This window comes from Diplotaxodon limnothrissa, linkage group LG7 (genome assembly GCF_057381915.1).
Source record: "Diplotaxodon limnothrissa isolate DT_005_m linkage group LG7, D_limnothrissa_male_GT1.1, whole genome shotgun sequence".
Taxonomy (NCBI): domain Eukaryota; kingdom Metazoa; phylum Chordata; class Actinopteri; order Cichliformes; family Cichlidae; genus Diplotaxodon; species Diplotaxodon limnothrissa.
This window is the reverse complement of record NC_140602.1, coordinates 42696570-42720681: the sequence shown is the minus strand read 5'-3', so window position 1 is coordinate 42720681 and position 24112 is coordinate 42696570. Positions and strand designations below refer to the sequence as shown.

At 40.3% G+C, this 24112-nt stretch overlaps 1 protein-coding gene across 1 annotated transcript; it reads left to right on the top strand.

The window, feature by feature from the left end:
* Positions 1-23925, top strand: camkk2 (calcium/calmodulin-dependent protein kinase kinase 2). Its single transcript, XM_085358115.1, has 18 exons — positions 1-243; positions 5972-6284; positions 6485-6826; positions 14113-14160; positions 15176-15229; positions 16505-16556; positions 17012-17145; positions 17441-17477; positions 17612-17633; positions 17751-17839; positions 19382-19581; positions 19767-19820; positions 19906-19979; positions 20124-20211; positions 20554-20685; positions 21980-22083; positions 22221-22274; positions 23182-23925. The coding sequence occupies exons 2-18, from the start codon at positions 6054-6056 to the stop codon at positions 23252-23254; spliced, it is 1788 nt and encodes a 595-aa protein (XP_085214241.1). The 5' UTR covers positions 1-243; positions 5972-6053; the 3' UTR covers positions 23255-23925.
* The last annotated feature ends 187 nt before the right edge of the window (positions 23926-24112 follow it).

Below are 24112 nucleotides of genomic sequence, written 5' to 3'. Positions count from 1 at the left end.
GTTGTTTGTTAGCATATAAAAGCGTTGCGTTAAATGCCTGCAGTTATCAATTCCTCCATGTGAAGCACGGGACCTGCGTGCTCAGCTGGATTGGTCCGTCAAAACATCGGTTCTCAGTCTGTTACAGTCTCCGTTTCTCAAACAGCTAGCTAGCTGTCGCAGGGCAGAAGCTACTCACACAGCAGACGAGGAAGGAGGGGGAGTCTTACATTTCTCACTTGTAGGCCTAAATAACACGCCAAGGTAAGGTTTTTGTTTGTTAAATCACACAGTATATATACAATTTTCTTTTTCTTTTTTTAAACGATTGCTTCCTGCATCTTTGCCAGCGGCTGTAGCATGAACGTTACTGGGACGTACTAGCACCACTGACTCCTTCATCCACAACATCTGTATCTTGCCAGATGAGGCAGCTGCTAACGTTAGCTGAGCTGGTTGGCTTAGAAGCTCAGAGCTAAGTTAGCTTAGACTTGAGACGGCGGTGACTTTGTGAACGCCCAAACAACACCGGAGCAGCTTAACCGCTTTGACATTTACAGTCGATGTAGCAGCTCTTATCTGTGGGTGTAAGTAACACGAAATCCGGTGGTGCCAGTTGCATGTGTTATTGTTTGTCGGTTATCTCAAAGATTGTTTGTGTGTTTGTGAAATTGCAGAGTCTCGGTTTAGTCTCAAATCTTCATGTTGGGCTCTGGTAACATCTAATGTTACCATTTTGGGAAGTTGCGCTGACATATTCTTGAGGAGAGAAAGCCTCTGATGGCACAGAGTCCCCGATGTTTTTTATTTTAGTTATCATTATGTTATTTTTTGTTTTGGAAAACCATTTAAAGTATATATATTTGACACATTTAACTCCTGGCATCACTCTACAGGAATAAATTGAACTTTAACTTTGATATAGTAGGTTTTGTGGTTATTTTATAAGGTTAGCCTTAACCTTTCAGTAGATACAGAGTAGAAATGTGTCGAAACACATTTAATGTGCTGGACCTTCATTCTGGAAAATGCCCTTTAAATTTACTTGTACCATATTATTTTTATAATTATAATTATAATAATAATAATTATTATTATTGAAATTCTTTGTTTTCATTCAGCAATTTATGTTTTGAAGCCTGGTAACAGAACTAGTACAATATGTGTACAAATTAAGTTTGTCCAATAGAGAGGTGAAGAGAGATAAGGTGCACACTTTAAATAATACACAAATAAATAAGTTAGAGTAAAAACAAAACAATAAGAAAATTAAAATCCAATTTAATAGGTTTAACATATTTTACCCATTAATTAATCCCATTAACCTGTTAATCCCAGTTTTCTTAATCCTTTAAATATCCCTTACTATCTCTGTCCCCTCTGTGGCGGGGGCCTCTTGTGTCATATCATTAAAACCGTTTAACACAGGGGTGGGCAACTCCAGGCCTCGAGGGCTGGTGTCCTGCAGGTTTTAGATGTGTCCTTGATCCAACACAGCTGATTCAAATGGCTGATATTTGATTTGTGCCATTGTAACGTAGGGCATGACTGATACATATTATCACAGAGTCTTTGTGGAGTTTGCATTGCTGCCCCTCCATGAATCCACTGGAGGGCTGTTAAAAGGTAGATCTTTTTCTCCACCATTGTCAAGTGCTTTCGTATCGAGGACCCTCAGATTGGTGGGTTTCTCTCTGTTGGATTGTCTTTATCTTGCAATAAAATGCAGCTTGCTATATAAATAAAATTGAAATAAATAAATTCAATTTAATGTCTGGGTCACCAAATGAGTTTTTCGGATTCTCCCTAAATTGTGCTGTGATTATGTGGCAACACTGCAGCTAAGTTGATCAAGGACAATAATTCCTCCATTTACAGGAGCTTATCTCTTGCACGGTGCCGGACATCGCTGACAGTGTAACCCTGTTGATCTTTTAATGAAGCTGGGGATCCTCCTCTGCTCCAGATGGCCCTGTGTTGTACTGGTATTTCCATAACACAGTGCCTGTGTTGTTATTAATGCTCTACATGGCTTGGACCCCCTGCAAGTTGTGATAAGTCCTCTCTTCCCCTCCCATCCTCTCCCGCTTAGATAGTGACAGGCAGGTCACATGATTTTTGTTATGGTAAAAGGCACGGTATGGCATCTGGAGCTAGGCAGCATCTGTTGGTGTTTCTCGAGGCTCAAATCTGACTCCTTGTTCTTCGTCGTGCTGCTGTGATCCGCAGGGATCAGGGAAGTTTTGGGCTTTAGCCAGCAGTTCAGTCATTAATGATGCACAGTGTTTTTGTACAAAAATGAAATTGAAGTCTGTGCAGTTCTCTTGTGTCACAGAAACTTGGTGACCTTTGAGGTAGCGTATTTATCTTTAGTGCGAGGGAATTGGGAGTTTGCAGTTTCAAAAATGACTTTAGCAAATAGTGGATGCAAAATATTGTATCAAACCGAATCATCGTGATTTCAGCATTCAAGTACATCTCCTGCTGAAAACCCAGCCCTTCTAGGTAGGAAATGAGATTTGCAGTAATATTGTCTTGTCTGACTAACAGTTACAATGTCACGTTAGGAGTTTATGCCATCATCAACTGATGATACTGCATAAACACCCTTTTGTTTTTATGGAAACAGGCCTTGTTTTGTGTCATCTGTGTATCTGTAGGTCAAACTGGGTAAGTTAACACTCACTTCTAGTCGGAATACTTTTGTTTTAATGAATTAAAACCAACCAAAAAGTATCTGCTTTTAATAACATGTCAGAAGTTTTCAGAGGTCATGAAAGCCAGAGGTGTTAAATTGACTTGAGAAAGACGCAAATAAGCAACATTTATCCTCTACAGCAAAATTGAAATGAAAATGTTTCTGGTTTTGAAAATGTTTTAACATAACAGTTAAAAAAACATTTAAAAAAATCACAAGGGGGTAATTTAAGTGGCTAAATAGACTTGGCAGTTAAAACACCCAGCAATTTCAGTTCCTTCTTATTAAACTGTTATTCTGTAATGTGCAGCATTTCTTTTCCTCTTTTGTCAGTTTACATTACAATAGTACTGTATATATATAGGTTGGCAGTGAAAGAAGAGAGCCCACCTGGAGTGGGTGTTTCTTCCCACACATGGTTCTCGCTCTTAGCTTGGCTGGATCTCCCACTGTCTTGCTTGCCTTATGGCTTCCCTTTGTTGTTGTTTTTCTCTGTATCTGTGAGGTTTACTCAGCTCCCACACACCGACAGTGCCACAATCCTGTCAAAACCATGACAGAAAATATAGGGGATCTGTCTGTTTCTTTTTCCTCTTCTCTTTTCTCCTGTCTCCATTTCTCTGTCACGTAATAGGCAAATAATAAACTGAGTGGATTTCAAGATGGAAATTAGCCTCTTTTAATTATGCAAGAAATGGTTTTGGTTAGATGCTTCACAGATAAAAATTAACCACCACGCTACTGTGTGCCCAACATCAAAAGCAGACTGCACCCATGCGTTTATAGATGCATTGTATCTGTAGTTTGCGATACTAGACGCGTTTGCCTGAATTAATTATCACCTAACAGAACGTGTAGGAAAATTTCTGCACCATGGATGTTTCTTATGGAAGCAGCCCTATCTGCTTATGTTTCAGAGCCAGTGAACAGCATCCCTGATTGTTTATCCCACACGTTTTCATTACACCCACAAGTTGGGTCGTGCTGCTCAGGCTCTGTGGATAATTGAACCTTACATGTAAATTTTACCATACTTTGTCACAGGATTTATGCCAGCCCTAAATTATTCTTGGCTGAAAAGAAACAGTCAACCTCTGTTTTTCTTAATTTCGGCTCCCAGTTCACAGTTTAAAGTTGTATGGCACCAGTTCAAAAACAGGGGAAGTATGCACCTTTTCAGTGAAGTTGGCTTACTGTGCATCAAGCTAAAATTATTAATAGTGGAACTGAAGTTTAGTAGTTTGTTTAATCTGGCTTCACCCAAATCACAGGTGAAGTGTAAGAGTAATGTCTAGTAGTCCAGGTGACTGTGCAGATGTTACTAGGAGAACTCTGGCAAAAGGGACTGTGTGAATAGGAAATTGCATCTTTTACAAACACATTATATTGCTATTGGTTTAATTAATATTTGCTGATGATGAGATAATGTGTAGATGTATTGCTTTGCACCTCAATAAAGATAATAAGGATATTTGTGTACTATGTGTTATTAGGTTGTATTCATTTTTTAATATATTTATTCCCCTAAATCCAAATCCAATTTATTGAATATATATATATTTATTAGAGATGGACCGATCCGATATTACGTATCGGTATTGGTCCGATACTGATCTAAATTACTGGATGGGATATCGGAGAGAAATAAAAAATGTAATCTGATCCATTAAATATCACAAAGCACCTCACAAAACTAGTGACATAGTGTAACCTAGCTCATAACCTTAGCACGTCGGAGCAGTGTGCATCTCGTGATAGAGCGGCTGTGGCGTGCGAGACTTGTCCGGGGTCTGGTTGAGCATCTGGAGCCTCGCTACGTGCTCATAAACCAGCATTTCATCTCGGAGAAAGCTATCCTAGAGAAGTAAAGCAAGTGTGTAAGTTCATCTCTGAATGTTCGTAAAGCATTCCCACGTTAAGCTTAACAACCAATATATGGAGCGACTGCCTCTTCTCTCCCTCCCTCTCCTGTTGCTACTTCAATCATGAAACTGATCAATGATCAGCTGATCAGCTTTTCTGTCACGACTACCGTCTCTCTTGTTTGTTTATCGCCCACTTTGCGCCAGAAAGAGGAAACCAGCGGATAAACAACAGCAGAACGTTTAAGCTTGATAATCTGTTGTTAGAATTTATTTAATATTACTTTCTACACCAGGATCTTTTTCTATGTAGCTGACGGCTGGTAAGTGTGCAGGGGCGGATCTAGCAAAGCTTAGCCAGCGGGGCCGATAGGGCATGAACAGGGAAAAGGGGGCACAAAGACATACTTTTCCTTCTAATTGTCATTTCTAGCTTTTAATAAATAATTATCTGAATCTTACAGTCAAAGTTTTCGTCTGATGTAAAATGTATAGAAATCCATTATTGTATATAGTAACTATTAAGTCAAATTTATAACCTAGAAAGCTGCAGTACTTTTTCATTTGCAATTCTGTTGAATAAAGATGTTGAATCTATTTAATTATTGTAGAAAAATTATTGACTTATGTGCATTTTAAAATTTTTTTTAATATTTTTTTGCATATAGGTAAAAAAAAAATAGCTTTAGTGTTTTGGTTTTTTTTTTAAACTTGAGTATGAACTTATACAAAATGCAGCAAAATATTTAAAAAAACATTTTATTGATTATGAAATACCCTATATTGGATTTATATCGGTATCGGCAGATATCCAAATTTATGATATCAGTATTGGTATCAGACATAATAATACTAAGTGCAATAATCCTTTCTGTCATCGTTGTATTTTTACTCAGTTGTATATAGTATTTGTATTCTATTTTTATCTTATTGTATATTTATTTTATTTTATTCTACTGTATATAGTATTTTATTTTATTCTATTCTGTACAGTTGTGTACTGTATTTATTCTTATTGTATTCTAATTTTTGCCTCATAACTTTTGCACTGTCCACTCCTGCTGTGACAAAACAAATTTCCCACGTGTGGGACTAATAAAGGTTATCTTATCTTATCTTATCTTACATAAAAAAGTGGTATCGTGCCATCTCTAATATTTATATAAATAAATATAAATATACTTGAACGTAGTGAAAATATCTTGAAAGTTGAGTGGTTTTGAATCTTAACAAGCAATCACCGTGAATCATTTGCATGATTGCAGACATAATTATAGATTAAAGGTTACAAGGTTCAGAGTACAACCTCTGGGATAGTGTAAGAACGGACTATCTGCAGCATACTCTAGGAGATGGTCATAATAAAAAAGAAAATAACACAGAAGTTGTAAGGGTGTGAAGTATTAATCACATGCACTTTCTCATTTTTTAGTTTGCTGTCATAGATTAAGAGACATTCCCCATACGTTCCCATCTGATGGAGCACTGGTTGGCAGTCTTTGTGAAGAGGCACCATGTTTCCTTGTCATGTAACCCCTTGGCCATCTGCTGAGCCTCCAGCCTCTTGCAGCAGTCATGCAAATCCAATGCAACCCTCTCAGCCCTTGCCTGATCTACTGTGCAGCTGTCCTGCCCCACCTTTAAACACCCACTCTGAGACACCCTCGCCGGATCCAATGGAGTCCCTAATTGTCGTAACAGAGTATGAACCCAGCCGACCGCCTGGAGAGGCTGGGGAGGAAGAGGTAAGAGCAACAAAGGCAAGGGTTCATGCTAGAGATGTTGATGTCTACTGTATGAAGTGTAAGGTTTAGCAGGATTTTACATATAACAATCTTTGTCTAGTAGAACCGTAAGTACATCAAGGTGCAGGTGAATAGAGGATATGAAGTGGATGATTAGTAAGTAAGAGAAGTATAAACCATTCAAATCCATCTCATGTCAGGTAGAAGAAATGGACAGTTCAGAGACGCCGGAGCCAGCTTCCTCTGTGGCAGCACCTTTCCGGACTCCATCCTGTGACCTTCTGTCTCATACAGTTGGTCGGCCAGAAGCTCTACTACCCGGAAGCCAAGAGCAAAGGGGAAGGTTAAACTTTTCAGACAGGAAACTCTCTCTGCAGGAGCGCTCACAAACAGCAACCTCACCCTGTAGCTCACCGGGACTTAATGGGCGCTATATTTATCCATCGTTACCGTACTCCCCCATCACGTCACCTCATTCTTCTCCACGCCTGCCCCGCCGGCCCACTGTGGAGTCCCACAGTGTTTCCATCACAGACCTCCAGGTATGATTAAGCATTAAAGCTAATTTAGTTTCAGTTTTTTTTTTTTTTTGATCAAGGTCTTTTTATTGAACAAAGAATTGCTTCCAACAACAATTATGGCAAAATTAACAGACAGTTGTGCCCCCACCCCCCCAGAACAGTGTAACTAAAACCCAGCCAGAGAGGAAAGGAGAGACAAAATAACATAAAATAAAATAAAGTTACAGATACAAAGTAAATAATAAAATAAATGAACAACAGCAAGAGAAAAAAAAAAAAAAAAAAACCCACTCACACGCACATTAAGCAATAGTATCCGGACTTAATCTTTCAAAGTAAGTAAGAAAAGGTTGCCATGTGTCATAGAACCGCCGAACCGAACCTTTTACAGTGTAGCGGATCTTTTCCAGCTGAGTATAGTACATGACATCCTTAACCCATTGCCCATATACAGGTGGAAGTGGCTCTTTCCATTTCAATAATATCATTCTACGGGCCAAAAGAGTGCAGAAGGCCAGAAGATCAGAGTGTGATTTGGAAAGACTGGCATCACAAGGCGTCACTCCAAAAATAGCTATAAACGGGCAGGGTGCAATTGGAACACCAAATATGTTGGATATGGTTTCAAATATGCTTTTCCAAAAGCTACCCAGTTTTGGACACGCCCAGAACATGTGAAATAGGGAAGCAGGCTCTCGTTTGCACCGGTCACATGTGGGGTCAAACCCATCCTTGATTTTGCTCAGTCTAGTTTTAGACCAATGGAGACGGTGAACAACTTTGAACTGAATCACCACATGTTTAAGGCAAATAGATGATGAAGAAATGCTATTGATTATCTTGTGCCAAGTCTCATCTGTAATCCGTTGGCCAAGATCACTTCCCCATCGTTCCCTAAGTGATTGCAATGTGGACAGCCTAAAATTACTCAACAGCTCATAAACATCACTTATAACCCGCTTAGCATTTGGCTTAAAATCAAAAATATCATCCAAAAGGGATGGTGGTGGACAGGACGGAAAGCAGTCAGTATTAGAAGCAACAAAATTCCTGAGTTGTAGATACCTGAAAAAGTATGACTGAGGGATCTTGAACTTGTTCACCAGCTGTTCAAATGAGGAAAAGATATTGTCCGTGAAAAGAGCAGCCATTGACGTTATTCCCAGCTTTGTCCATATGTTAAATGCCTCGTCCGTCAAGGATGGGGAGAACATGCAGTGTCTATGCGGTGGTGCATTAAGAGAGAGTTCAGTCTGTTTAAAGTGCCGTCTGAGCTGATACCATAACTTCAGTGAGTGGACAACAAGAGGATTCGTGGTGAAGCTGGAGATCGGTCTCGCCAGAGGTAATCTGGCACACAGCAAAGACACCAGGGAGGATTGACTCACCGATAGCCGCTCCAGTGTTACCCATGATGATGATAAATTATCATGGTCTTTCATCCAGTACAATAATGCTCTTATATTAGCTGCCCAGTAATAAAACAGAAAATTTGGGAGTGCCAAGCCTCCTGCGCTCCGCGGTCTTTGTAATACACTCTGTTTCAGCCTAGGTGGTTTTTTGTTCCAAATGAAGGAGGAGATTTGACTATTTAGATTATTAAAAAAAGACTTGGTTAAAAAAATTGGAAGACACTGAAAAAGATATAGAAATTTAGGGAATATAGTCATCTTAATGATATTTAATCTACCACCCAGCGAAAGAGGCAAGGACTCCCACTTTCCAAAATCCTCCTTTAGTTTAGACAATAAAGGAAGATAATTAGTTTTATACAAGTCTCTATGATTCTGCGTAATCCAAATGCCCAAGTATTTGAACTTGTTATAGCTGAGCTTGAAAGGTGCTAAAATAGACGAAAGTTCCCCGGTTATTGTACCTAAAGGCATTGCCTCACTTTTCCCGAAATTCACCTTATATCCGGAAATTGTCCCGAATTCCTTAAGTACATCTAAAAGTTTAGGGAGGCTATTTGAAGGGTTGGAAATAAACAAGAGCATGTCGTCGGCATAAAGAGAGACTTTATGCTCGATATCCCCACGACGTATTCCCTCAACCTCAACACAGTGTCTTAGAGCAATAGCTAGCGGTTCAATTGCGATGGCAAAAAGGAGAGGTGACAAAGGGCACCCCTGTCGTGTGCCACGCTGAAGCTGAAAAAAGGGGGACAGACTATTGTTGGTCCGAATGGCCGCTACAGGGTCACAGTACAATACTTTTATCCAGGATACAAAATTACTCCCGAGGCCAAATTTTTCAAGCGTATGGAAAAGAAAGTCCCATCTCACCCGATCAAACGCTTTCTCAGCATCAAGTGAAATAACAGTTTCCAATACAGTACCTTTGACGTGGCTATAGATTATATTTAATAAACGTCTAATATTAAAAAACGAGTACCTGTTTTTGATAAAGCCTGTCTGATTAGGTGAGATAATGGAGGGCAGATGTTTCTCTAAACGGCGGGCCAACACTTTAGCAAGGATTTTGGTGTCGGTGTTCAGCAGAGATATTGGACGGTATGAGCCACAATCTAAATGATCCTTATCCTTTTTTAGAATTAGGGAGATCACTGCCTGACGCATTGTTGGAGGCAAGGATTGTGAGAGGAAAGATTCTTCAAAAGTCGATTTTAACAATGGATTCAATTGGTTAGAAAACTTCTTAAAAAAATCGGAAGGATACCCGTCGGGGCCAGGTGATTTTCCAGACTGCATACTCCGTATGGCCATTTCAATTTCAGCATCAGAAATGGGCTCCTCCAAACTGGTGGCCGCATCTTCTCCTAAGGAAGGGATATCAAGTTTCTCAAAGAAATTTTCTAGAGCCAGGTCATCCTTAGCCGGGGGGGAGCTGTATAAAGTCTGATAGTATCTAAAAAAACTATTATTTATACCTTGGTTATCCGTGCATCTTATTCCCTGGTCATTCCGGATCTCAGGGATAGCTTGATTAGCTGTTCTTTGTCGTAGCTGATGAGCTAGCAGCTTGCCTGTTTTTTTCTCCATGCTCATACGAGTAGCTACGCAACTTCGAAATTAGATACTCAGCCTGTTTTGTAGATAGAAGATTATATTCAGTTTGTAATTTCAGCCTACGTTTATATAATACCGGGTCAGGGGAATGGCTATATACAGCGTCTAGTTTAGTAATTTCGTCAGCCAATAGAGAGAGTTGCTCAGTATCCCTCTTCCTTTTGTTCGCACAGAATGAGATTATCTGGCCTCTCAGATATGCTTTTAGAGATTCCCAAACAGTTGATGGTGACATCTCTGGAGTTTGATTGATGGCAAGAAAGAAATCTATTTGAGACCTAATATAATTAACAAACTCTTCGTCTGCTAACAATACTGGGTTGAACCTCCATGGCCGATAATTGGAGTAGGCATTGGGAATACGCAGTGAAAGAACAACAGGTGAATGATCTGAAATCACCATGGCCTTGTAATCACAGTCTGTCACCAAAGGGAGGAGTTTTTTGTCCAGAAAGAAATAATCTATACGAGTATATGTTTTATGGACATTAGAAAAAAAAGAATATTGACTTGAAGTTGGGTTACGAAATCTCCATACATCAGCTAACCCGTAGTTATGAAGAAAACGCTGTATAACACGTGCTGATTTTGAAATAGGCGTGCATTTGTGCGAGCTGCGGTCCATAGCAGATAATGAGCAATTTAGGTCCCCACCAAGAATAATATTATGCGTTGCCATGTTGGGAAGCCGTGCAAAGACATTAGTGAAAAAACTATGATCGTCCCAGTTAGGGGCATAGACATTCGCTAAAATCAAGGGGAAACCATATAAATGTCCTACAACTACAACAAAATGGCCTGCAGGGTCTTCATCTACAGTTGTGGCTATAAATGGTAAAGTTTTGCTTATCAATATTGCTGTCCCCCGAGCTTTAGAATTAAATTTAGAGTGATATATCTGGCCTACCTATCCAGACTTGATTCGAAGATGATCAGAGGTACGCAGATGCGTTTCCTGGAGAAATGCTATATCCGTTCTAAGTCGTTGTAAATGAGTAATAACCTTTTTCCGCTTGACTGGATGGTTGAGTGATTTTACATTCCAGCTTACAAAATTTACCACCCGATCACTAAATGATTGCGCTGTGCTCATCCCTGCTCAAATAGTAAAATATGAAAGCTCCAGATGCACAACAGGCATAGGAGAAGAGGAAAGAGAGGGGAGGAAGAAGAAGGAAAAAAAAAGAAAAAAAAAAAAAGGGAAAAACAAAAAACACATTGATAAGTAAAATAAACATATCTGGCTGAAGCCCAAACCAAGAACACAATGAGCAATTACACCAGATCGAACATGGTGACTGCCAAACCCCCTGCAAACAGATCCACACATATAGCCTAGTGCTTGTTTGGGTTACTATAAGCCAGACTCTTAGGCTCCCGCTGGCCGCTTGACATAACATATCCTACAAAGAAAAATAGTCAATAAAATAGAAAAAGAAAAAGAAAATATATATATATATACACATACATATATCGACATCCAAACAAAGTATAGAACTTTTCTAAACCCAATGGTATTGCCATGAAATAAAATGAACCAAAATGTGTTTATGAAATAAGTTTAAATGTCTGAACAAGAAGTGTCTCTTCAAGCTTTTCATCACCGTGCGAACGCTACAACAAACAGTCATGTACACTCAGCCGTAACTGAGACAACCAACCGTAGCACTGGCGCTCCCACATAGAGCGACAGGCGCAGCCTCCTCAAACGTTGATAATATGTTCTTTAACATATTCCATTGCCTTCGCCGCATCCAGAAATTCTTTCTCCTCCCCGTTGTGCGTGATACAAAGTCGCGCTGGGAACCTGATCCCAAAACGGATACCTTCCTGCTCACGGAGAAGTTTCCGGACTTCTGTAAAAGCAGCCCGAGCTCGGGCCACCGAGGTCGTAAAATCCGGGAATATTGCAATCGGTTGTCCATTGAACCTCAGCGGAGCTTGGGTCCTGGCACGGCGTAGAATTTCCACACAGTCCTGGTAGTAATGAAGCTTGGCTATGATGGCCCGCGGGTTACCACCCGGCCTTCTCGGGGCCAGACTCCTGTGTGAGCGGTCGACAATAACATCTTTATCCATACCCAGCGCTTCACGTAGTAGCGCGGATACGGCCGTGGTGGAGCTCGAATCCGGGCCCTCCGGGACCCCCATGATACGGATATTGGATCTCCGCATCCTGCCTTCCATGTCATCACATTTATCTTTCAGGTCAGATAGCTCCTTCCTCAAAGTCTTCACCGTAGATTGCAAGGTGACCACCTCATCGCTCCACATTGACAGCCCGTCCTCTACTTCTTTCACCGTGGCCTTAACTCCATCCATTTCAGCGCGCGCTGCCGCCGTATTGTTAGCAATCTCATTTCTCACTTCTTGCACGTCAGCCCTAATGTTATCAAAATCTTCTTTCAGTGCATTCCTGAGTTCTTCTTTTAACACCACGCTGATATCATCTTTAATGGATTGAAGAAGCTCTAATTTCAGGGCATCAGTGTCCACAAAGCGCCCATCGCTCTGCTGAGCCCGTTCCTCAGTGGTCGCTGAGCCGGGCGCCGCCCTTGGGCCACCATTGGTATTCTCGCCCGAGGATGCGCCGGGCCTAGCCGCAGTTCCTCCGGTGTACTTGTATTTCCTTAGGTTCGATGCCATTTTGTCTCGAGTGAAGCTTTAATATAGTATATAAAACTGTTAGCTTCCCCTGTGACATAAAATGAGACTTTGTAGGTTGAAAAAAAACTATTTCTGAAACTCTGTTAGCGGGAGCCTTCAGAAACACGTCCTACTCCATTGCTGGCTCGCTAGCGCCCCCTAGTTTCAGTTTTAATGGTATAAGGATTTTGTAGCTTGCAATGTGTTTCAGCCTGCGTTAAATGGAGAAAATATAGCTAAATCAAATTAATCGTGCTATATAATAAGTGTTAGCCATATTGGTAGCAGTAGTTTAATATCTACCACGAGTGCTAAGTCAGTATGAGTTATAATGAGGTTGCAGCATATGCCATAATATTTTGGTTATTATGTAATTTTTGCACCATGTGACTCATTGTATTCCCTTCAGCATTGTGTATTGCATAAACCATTACACATGGATAACCTAACTAATGACACAGAGCGAGGCACTAAAGTGCCCCACACATGTTAGTATGTCATAAGTAATACCACAGCTGTCTGACAGTAAGAACTACATGTGCATTTGTCTTAAAATCAGCAGCAAAGTGATAAAGAGCAAGCTTTGTGGACACAAAGGTAAGGTTTTATAGTCCAAGTAGATGTAGCTGTGTAGCTGTTACATGTAGTTGTAGTTAGGATTTTTCAGAGCAGCAGGCTGAAGAGACATTTTGCTTTCTCAGAATTACATATTGAAAGTGATAAAGGTTAATTAGGTGAAATATTTAGAGATATCCTGCAGATATGTCTTGCAGTCTAGAGAGGAGCAGTCAAATAAATGACATTTAGAAATGTGTTTTAATGATGTGTGGGACAGCCTTTGGAATGGGAGCCAAGACTGTAATATCAATAAGCTCCAACTTTATTAGCTCTGCCCTTCATACTGAAGAAAATCTATTGAATTTTTCCCTATTCTTACTCCTTTTTTCTCTCTCACAGCCTTTGTACTGCTAAGCTGTCTTTTTGACGCTCTTCAAAATATCCTAGCACAAACACACACACCAAGCTCTTAATGACAATGGCGAAGAGAAGTATCAGGAAGAGTAGTACAACTGCCTAAATCTTGACGATATCTACATGAGATCTACATGATGTTAGATTAACCCTTTCACTTATCATTCTACTTTAACAATGCATTTGACTGAAAAGCCTTCACACATCTGTCAGCTCCTCTCTGTTGTTCAAAACAAAAAAATGGAAAAATGTTTAGATTAGCAGCTCTACCATAATTTACTGTGATTCTGTCATTGTGTACCGGTACTTTAAGGTGTCCTTGGGAGTTTTGAAAAGATAGTTTTCAAATATATATACATTTTTCTTTGTGATTTATCCATTCTTGTCTTTGATGAGTCCTGTTGATTACAGTTGAATTTATTATTGATTAGAAGTGAAATTTGATTTAAACTGGATTGCATAAAAAATGAGTAATTGTCCTGATTTAGAGGGCAGCAAATCAGTGGCTGGTATGAAGAAATGTATTAAAAAATGTTAATGGAGAGAAAGTGTCAAAGGCAAATTTGAGGTTCAAGACAACATTCAGGCAGATTTTGTAGGAATACTCATGATGATGTGACGATTGTTTTCTTTTTTCCCCTCTCTCGCTCCCTCTTAAAGGACTGTGTTCAACTCAACCAGTACAAGCTGAAAGATGAGATTGGAAAGGTACCATGAGAGACAGCTCACTGATTGCTCCCTTTCACTGACTCTTCCATTTTCTCCTCCCGTCCGCCTACTGCATGTCTGTCAAGTAGCACACATCATCAAGGACAGTCTCTGATATCCTCCTTCCCGGCTGTCCTCATTTCCCAAACTCTGTGTAAACCACGAGGCCATGGGAGAGTTGGAAGATGGATGAGAGGCTGGTAAAAATAGCACTCTCTAAGGGTTGTGCAAGGCTTGGAGAGTGTGTGTGTATGAGTGAGTGGGTGTGTGTGCCTATATGAATGTTTTAGATTGTGGGCATCGTTAAGGCAGAATGTGTGTGTATTTCCGTATGTAGGTAGACCTTTTAATGTGTGCGCTTTTGAGCACAGTGGAGACAGTTAAAGCCTCTTTGAATTGTTGGAGAAACTTGTGTTATCAGTTTATCTCCGGGACTGTAGGATGAGCTGTGTGCTGTCTCTCCAATCTGCAATCTGCTCCCCCAGCAGGAACCGACACTGCCCTCTCTCTCTCTCTCTCTCTCTGTTTGTTTTTGTTCGTACACACAGGCTTGTAATTAGGCCTACTTTTTATCCTGAATTTCCTGTGTGTGGGCAGGGAAGCTTGATAGCATAAACCAGATCCAGTTTCCTTAATTAGCCTGAAATCAAAAATGAAAGAGAGAGAGGAGCGATGATTTGAAATTTCTCTGTTCTCATTTTGAAGCAGCCCACTCAATTCCCTTGTGTGTTTGTGTATTTATTCCTGTGTGTATCTATGTATTCCTTTGCATTTGCGTTACACTTTTAGTGTCACATTAAGAACTAACTGCTTAATATATATATATTAGTGCTGTCAGCGTTAATCTCGTTAAAATGACGGGGCGATCCGCGCTAACTCGCTAATGGAGATTTGCCGCATTAATGTGGTTATGGGGTTAACGTCATTTTAACGAGAGTAACGCTGACAGCACATATATATATTTATTTATTCAGATTTTTCCCTCATGTTTTCTTTTTTGCTTGTTTCCGGACAGGGCTCCTATGGTGTTGTCAAGTTGGCTTACAATGAGGATGACAACACATACTATGTGAGTTTGTAATGCACATGCGAGTCCAGATGTGATTTATTTCCTTATCACAGGTCAGGCGACCGCTGGTTAACTTTGCAATAATCAACCCCTCTTGTAATATTTACTGGTGTGATTTGATGTGGAGCCTCTGCATGTGAACATGTCTCCAGATAATTGAGCTCGTCGACTAATGTAATAACACATCATTTCAGGCTTTTGTGTTTTTGCCGTTCTTGATTATTGCTGCAGTTCACATTAAGCTGCATGATAGCGATTGACAACGACAAAGGGATTATTTTAATATTCCTCCCGAGTGACAAAGGCCTCGTGTCGCATTCAGTGATTATATCATTGACATAATAACTGAGGGCATTTAAGTTATTAAAGAATAGGGAAATATTCACCAAACAATGCCGCTGTTACACACCATGCTTTCTCTTCAAGTCTGATACAAATTCCTGTCAACCTTGGCAGTTTTTGAAGACATAATCTGGTGGAGAGAGAGACATTGGTCAGAAAGATCTGTCTAGACCAGGGATAGATACAGTTGTGTCAGTGTCTGCACAGTCAAGAACTGGCTCTCAAATAAAAGAAAAAGAAAGTACAATTCAACAGTATGTCAACAATGTTTACGCAAGGGAAATCACAAGAAACTGTTGGTCCACTTCCACACATCTTGGAATGCAGACATGGATAAGAGCTCCCAAAGCTCACAGGTGGGAGACTTGCGTGTATCCGCATCGCAGGGCATCTCTCAGCTGTTGTGCTCTTATCGTCTGCCCAACTTGTAGTCAGCTTTCTTCCTTTCCTCTGGGTCAGAGAGGTTGCGCTCTCAATCGCTATCGGGTCAGCTGAGGCACATGACTCCACCCTGCCACCCAGACTTCTCGTTAACCCCTGTCGGCACCTCCAGACGAAATTTGATGTTTGAAAACACTGTGTAGTGAATGGAGTTGGGCTTTCTTTATGACATGTAACCACTTAAATACCAAACTTGATAGACGGTGTAGTGCAGTTGAAATGCTGTTTAATGTAAATGTGCAGAAAATGTGTCTGTTACGGCTCAGATTTCAATCATTTCACACCACGATTGAGGAAAGCTGTCTACAGTGACAGCAGTGACAAACACACCAAGCATTTTCAAGCTACAGAATTTCTAGGTTTAGGGTGCAAGTGTAAGAAACCTGTAAGCATGCTGCTGTTTATCTTTTCTTTGGCTTTCTTGGCTGCTGGACTCTTTCTGTTTCTCTTAACCTGTTGCAACCCAACTAAGTTTCCCTCTCTGTGCTGTAGGCGATGAAGGTGCTTTCCAAGAAGAGGCTGATGAGGCAGGCAGGTTTCCCACGTAAGTAAGGGCCATATTTCTGTGTAAGGTCTCAGTCATCCAGTTCATGGTAATCTAAAGAGCTTGGAAAGAAAAGCGACTGGACTTCTTTAAGTTTCTTGAAGACGTGTCACTTCTCATCTGAGGAGCTTCTTCAGTTCTCAAAACCAATGGTGGAGCGTCCCAGGTATTTAAACCCGAGTGGAAGTTCTCCCTTAAGAGGGTTGTTGACCTGCTGTTGATCATGTGTCTCATCACATGGCCAAGGTGTTAAAAAGCTTCTCGGATGAGAGATGAAACATCTTCAAAAAGTCAGCTTCTTTCCAAGTTTCTTAGATTCAGGGCCAGAGCAGAGCATCTGTAATGTCTGTAATGATAATGTTAATGTTAACAGAACATACCAATACTTAGGATTTGACTCTATCTTTATCCTGTCCCTCTACCCTTCCCATATTGTCCCCTGTTTCCTCCATCAGGGAGACCTCCTCCTCGTGGGGCAAGAGCCGCTCCCGAGGGGCCTGCCCAACCTAAAGGGCCGCTGGAGCGAGTCTATCAAGAGATTGCCATCCTTAAAAAGCTTGACCACCCTAATGTAGTCAAACTAGTAGAAGTGAGTAATCTTGTAAAACATGTGGATATTTTCATTTGATCTCTTAAGGATTACTTATTGGTATTACGCTAATTTTAAACAAGTTAAGAAAGGAAAGGAAACAGCAATGGCATTTTGAAGAACCTTAAAATGTACATAAATTGTGTTAGACTGTAAAGCTATCTTTCTACTCTATGTATTCTTATTAGAAATTCCACCGAAGGTATATTTAACTTTGCCTGGTACAAAAGATCAAAAGATGATCTGTTGTGTATCTGTGTTCACACATTTCCATTCCTCTTCAATGTGGTGCCAGGTTTTGGATGACCCCGGTGAGGACCATCTGTACATGGGTATGTTGTGGCCAGACAACAACACATCACAGCAAGCATAAAACAAAGTCAATTTTAACCTCATCTTTAAAAGATGTGTTTTGTTTTTTTTTAGTTTGCTTGTCCTCACTAACCTCCTTTGTTTTCTGTTACAGTGTTTGAGCTGGTGAAGCAAGGGTAAGCTAAGCCTCTTATATGATTGTGACACTGGAATGAGCCCAGTCTCATTAGTTATGATTGGTAATTGAGTGTGTTTGTGTGTGTACCTGTTGATGTTGTACCGTGTGTATCTAGGGCTGTGATGGAGGTGCCGACCGATAAGCCTTTCAGCGAGGACCAGGCACGTTTTTACTTCCAGGATCTTCTCAGGGGAATCGAGTACTGTGAGTTTTCAAAACCTCCTGCTACTCTTCCACCTACCCTGTGACTACATTAGTGTTTATTACGCATGTGTAGATAGATTTAATCTGACTTGCAAAGTGAATTAATTTTACTCAACAGATTTTATGTTGTTAACCCACCAAGATGGCCAGCACTGTGTACAACATCAAAATGGCTCATTAAACAAGTTTACCTTGGTCACGCCGACTGTGACAGTTGTTCTAGTCTTGAAATGTTGTTTTTTTCAGTTTGTACAAAATAAAGCACTCAGTGGACACTTTATTAGGTACACCTTACTAATACTTGGTTGGACCCCTTCATGCCTTCAGAACTAATCTTATTCTTCATGACATAGATTCAACAAGGCGATTAATAAAGGTGTGTGGAAGAAATCCAAGTAGATCATTGGTTTCTGAAATATTTAGACCAGCCCATCTGGCACCAACGACCAGGCCACGTTTAAACTCAGATCACTTTTCGTCTCCGGACTCCATTCTTCGGTTGGACCTTCAGCGGGTCTTCTTGACCATGTCTACATTGCTAAACAGTACTGGGTTGTTGCCATCGGCTGATTAAATGTTTGTGTTAACGAGCAGGTTATCAGGTGTACCTAACAAAGTGGTTGGTGAGTGTATACTTGTCAGATTTAGAGGCACCAATTTCAAAAGCTGAATATCTTTTTCATTATTGTTTGGACAAAATTCTGAGATTCAGTTTTTCATTTTATTTTTTCCTTGCTCATATAACTTTGTATATATTCATATGACATCACCTTTGCATTCTGGTAGCCCAGGTTTTTCTGACCAGGTGAACTAATAATAGCACAAATACAGCTTAGACCATAGATCTGAAATTGTGTTGCGTCATTTCTTTAATTCAGTCTTCTCTTTGGAGAAAAATATCAGCCAGAGATGTTTTTCCCATACTAATAGTTTTGTTTAAAAATTAGCTCATTACAGTGATGTTGCATAGTATCAGCATGTCCTTATAGAGATAAAAGTCTGCTAATGCTTTCCATTAGAATTATGATTGTGGTAAGAAGATGAAGCTCTGATTGTACAATCAAGTGCTGTCCTCCTACAGCTCTTCCCTGCCATTTACACAAGGCCTTCGTCTGAGCTGCTCTTGACTCTAGCAACACTCCACAAAGTTCATTTCACATAATTTCAGCGGCTCTTAATGCATATCAGTGCAAGCAGGGATGGACACAAAAACAGTCTGGAGTCATTTGGAAAGGAAAGTAGGCTTGTTTTAGTCATGGTGCAGGTAGATTAGTTAAAAACAGTTTAAATAATTAAGGCACACTTAACTCTCATTTTCACATCTTAACCAGGTAGTGTGGACATAATTTATCATCATTTACCAAACGTCTTGCTGGCTGTCTAACTACACTACCAGAGATTTTTCTTCACGAGTCCAAGCCATTTAAAAAAAATGGTCAAGCCGTTTTTCACCATTAGAACATCTTAATTCTGCCATAAAGTGAATACTACGAATGTGACCCGATTGCGATAATAAAGTTTGTTCGTTTTTTCTGTTAATAGTACATTACCAGAGGATCATCCACAGAGACGTCAAACCGTCGAATCTGCTGGTGGGAGAAGATGGACACATCAAGATTGCAGACTTTGGAGTTAGTAACCAGTTTGAGGGAGCTGACGCCCTGTTGACCAGCACAGTTGGAACTCCTGCTTTTCTTGCTCCTGAAACGCTCTCTGAGACCAGAAAGAACTTCTCTGGAAAGGTGAAGCAGTATTCGGCTAACTAGTGCCCTCTTGGGATGACTTTCAGAAATGCAAGAACTTTTGTTTTTGATTTTCTTTTTCCATTAAAATGTTCCTGCTTTCCAAACATTTATGAAATTTTGAATCTCAGCTACCCAACAATCATTTTCACATCAAATTAAACCTGTTTTGCTTTTCTGCTAAGGCTTTGGATGTTTGGGCCATGGGAGTGACACTGTATTGCTTTGTCTTTGGAGAGGTGAGTTGGGGAATGGTAAAAACATTAACATTTTTTTGGTACTAGTGATCCTGCTAAAATCGACACACTTTTTTTGTATTCACAGTGTCCATTTATGGATGAGCGCATTCTCAGTCTTCATCAAAAAATCAAGACACAACCCGTGGTGTTACCAGAACAGTAAGTTCTGCCTTGCTCTTTTAACAGATGGCTGTTCCCAGTGTTTATTGTATAAATAGCATATTTATTAAATTAAATACACAATTTTGGCACTTTCTCAATAACATATTTACTCAGTTGTCTAATTAGTTTTTGTTACAACAGTGCCGACATATCAGATGATCTCAAGGATTTGTTATTGAAAATGCTGGACAAGAATCCAGAGACCAGGATAACGATCCCACAGATTAAGGTAAACACACGGGTAGCTGCCGGTGGCCGTGTGTCATGTTTAAATATCACACACACACAAAATGTCAAAAGGATTATTGTTCTTTTGTTTGGACATTACAGTCTTTTATGTCATTAAATTCATAAATCAACTGTTTGTGAAGTATAATCTATAGCAGTTTACATATATTTATAGATATGAATGAATAGCTTACGTTGATCTAACAAGTATAATTTTGCACTTAGATTCAGCCTGAGTAAATTTTTACTGTTGTGCCTCCAAAGACACTGTCTAAGTTTATATGTGTGGCACATAATCTGATTACTCAAAGAACTCCTTTGTTTGCCTTGTGCTTGTGTCCAGGTACACCCATGGGTGACAAGGCATGGTGCTGAGCCACTTCCCCCTGAGGACGATAACTGCTGTATGCTTATTGAAGTAACCGAGGAGGAAGTGGAGAATTCTGTTAAACACATCCCCAGCCTGGCAACAGTGGTGAGTTTGTGAACAATGTTTGTCTCACAAAAGCATTAAAAACATTACAGTCACTTCAGACCCTAATTTGCTTTTCTCTTGGTGTCATAACAGGAAATATCACATTTGGGTATCATTTATGGGCAACTCGGCTACAATGAAAGAGTAATAAAAAGTACCAGAGAGAACGAATGCTCCATCAGGAGCAAAAGATTATTTCTTAGCAAATTTGCATTAGTATAAATTAGCTTAATTACTTAGTACAACAGAGTGTTTTAGCAACTTATGAAATGGAACCCAGCAAAGTTGCAAAGAGTAGAGGTAGTGAAGGTAGATAAGTTTAAATACTTGGGGTCAACCATCTAAAGTGCAGGCGAAGAAGACCGTGCAGGCAGGGTGATGTGGGAGATAAATATCATGGGTGATTTGTGACAGAAGGATAGCAGCAGGAGGGAAAGGGCAGGTTTATAAGACGCTAGTGAGACCTGCTATGATGTATGGTTTGCAGAGTTAAATTCGAGATTTTCCCTAGGAGAGACCGGGAATAGGAATAAGCACATCAGAGGCAGAGCTCAGGTTGAGTGGTTTGGAGACAGAGTTAGAGAGGAAAGGCTGGGATGGTTTGGACACGTGCAGAGGGGGATAGTGAATATATTGGACAAAGGATGTTAAAGATGGAGCTGCCAGGCAGGAGGAAAAGCGGAAGACCTCAGGGAAGGTTTATGGATGTAATGTAGGAGGACATGTTGAGCGTTGGTGTGACAGAAGAGGAAGCTAGGGATAGGGTGAGATGGAGGCAGATGATCCGCTGTGGCGACCCCTAAGGGGAGCAGCCGAAAGACGAAAAAGAATTTCAGTCACATTGCACCATCCCACAGCTGAGGCACTGCACCTACTCAGTTCCTCTTTCAACACTTTGAGCTACAGCAGATGCATGACTCATTTTTTAAAAAAAAAGATTTTCTTTAGCTGCATTAATTAATGTTGTTTAACATTTTTGTTTGACTTTTAACTTAAAAAAAGTTAAAAGTCACAAATGGAAAATACATCTGACTTCCAAATTCATCAGATCTACCACGACATTGCCATCTGTTATCACAGCAGAAACATTTTCTTAAATATGAATTACATATTAATGATATAGTGGTTTTTGATGAGTACTGCATACTGTTTTGTAGGACAATAACATCTAGGAGAAATCAGTTCTTTAGCTGTGTTCTCATTGTTAGGGCTCTAAAATGAAGGACATTTTTAAAATGTATAAAATTGAAGCTTTTCATCTTTACATTACTAAGTACTGTTTACTTTTTTGAAGATCCTGGTAAGAACTATGCTCAGGAAGCGATCCTTCGGAAACCCCTTTGACTGGGGCCGGAAGGAGGACCGCAGCAGTTTGTGTCCTCCAGGGCAAACCCTCACGTAAGCACTGTTTACAAAAACACTACAGTTTCTAAACTCTAAAGAAAAAGGCAGCAGCAGAGCCAGCCGAGGCTTGCCGAGTAGTTTGTCTGAAAGACTGTTGGTGTTATTTCTCTCCCCCTTCTCCTGCCCTGTAGGAAAGGCAGAGCAGGCAGTGTGAGATACTGCTACATTCATTGTAACCAAAAAAGGTAAATAATGCTGGCATAGTTCTTGCCTGCTGTAATGCTGTTTAAGTGGTCAAGAGAATATTTTAAGACCCGCTGGCATGATATAAGCAGCTGTCTCCCAGTATGGTGGTGATGGTCAAATACTCCTGTGCATCACATTTGTTAACTAACCTCTGGTGGTTTGGGGATGTCTGGAGAAGCCTTGTTAGGGAATGTTGAGCTTCACTTAAGAACCTTCAGTACCTGCAATCCAATTTCCTGTCGTTATCTGTGTCTGAGGGTGCTTTTGGTGTAGTATGAACTGTGTAGCGGGGAAATACTGTAAATATGTCATTCAAATAGGCATTCATATAATGGAAGATAAATTAGGACGCACATAAGCTACTGAGTGTAAACAAAACTACGCGAACAGCGGGTGACCAGCTGATACACAGAACGATGTCCTTTATCACAGAGGGTTCATTAGGTTATTAGGTTTTTTTCTGGGTTGACCCACAAAACAAAACAAATTAAAGAAGCATTTTAAAAGTCAAGTCATAATAAAAAGCATTTTTGTCCACACTCAGTTCATCATGGGCCAAGAGCATCCATTTATCTTCATGTGTTTTTACTTTCCCTTGCATGAAGCAGTCTTGACATTTAATGAAAGGACATGTCTGTAAATTAATGCCATCTTTACTTTTTTAAGATATTGTTTCCCCGCTTTCACCAGTTTTTGTTTTTTCAACCTTTCCTGGGGCTCTCTTTCACCGTATCTGCTGTAGAAATGAACTCGGTGTACTCTGCCATGTAACAGCTAAATGGTTGCTTTGACTTAGTAAACAGGGCTTAATAGTATCTGATTATTTTCTCTGTTCAGTGAAATAGGAATGACAGCGAGCCTACAGCACTGCTATAACTAACGCTGCCTCTCTGCTGTGTTACTTAGGAAACAGGAAAGCGGTGACGGGATGAGAAGTATGAACCTGCCCTACGTGGGAGAGGATGAGACTCTTTCCTGATGCGGGAGGTTTAATATGCACGCTGGCATCTGGCTGCCTGCAATCACACAGCACAAAACCCCTTTACTCACAGTTTTATACTTGCAGCCCACACATCATTTCTTGGGAGGTGGTCGAGTGTGGCAGACACTAACAAAAGGGAGGAAATAATGCTCTAAGGCACTTTGATGATCACTTTCTAAGCTTTTATTCTGTCCTGTCCTCTTACACAGTTTAATTTAAGGTTATGGGACTTAAACTGTAACATGGAAACCATCCAAGGGTGGAGCATCCTCCTTTACTTTCAACCTTCGCCCCCTTCTGCCTGGCCCACTCCTTCTCCTACCCTGCATGCTCTTATAGTCCTAGCATGCTTTGTCTCAGGCTTCAGCTGTACAGTTTCGGGTTTTATCATAGTCTAGCCACTTGTGTTTCAGGTATACGGGACGAAGGAATATTTGGAGGGGGGTTTTGGGTGGGGGGCAGGATGGTTGTCTTCACCATCACCACCAACAATTAAATAAGCAGTTTTCTTAAAAACGATTGTCTGGTTCACTCTGCTTCGTGGTAGCAGTGCCCAGTTTGGTAACACATTTTAGAGTGAAGTATCTATAGAATTTACCCAAAATGGGGAAAAAAAGGAGAGTGAAAAAATGTTTACTTCACCGAATGCATGTGTTTACTTTCCCAATGCAAACACTGTATAAGCTATTTCTAAACAGTTACATTGTTGTACAGCCATTACTTTTGTTTTTTTTTCTCATTTACTACAATCAATAGCTTTCAGAAAGCTTTAATACAGTTGATATAGTGCTTTGTGAATAATAACATTCATTGCTGCATACAAGAGGGCATAAAAAAGTCATCCTTCCTCTTTCC

What these genes read in the sequence shown, in the direction of transcription:
- camkk2 (XM_085358115.1), top strand. Translation starts at nt 6,054, where the DNA reads ATGTTTCCTTGTCATGTAACCCCTTGGCCATCTGCTGAGCCTCCAGCC. An exon ending in GAGAGGCTGGGGAGGAAGAG is followed by an intron (nt 6,285 to 6,484) that starts GTAAGAGCAACA and finishes ATCTCATGTCAG; the next exon opens with GTAGAAGAAATGGACAGTTC. An exon ending in ATTGCTTTGTCTTTGGAGAG is followed by an intron (nt 19,821 to 19,905) that starts GTGAGTTGGGGA and finishes TTGTATTCACAG; the next exon opens with TGTCCATTTATGGATGAGCG.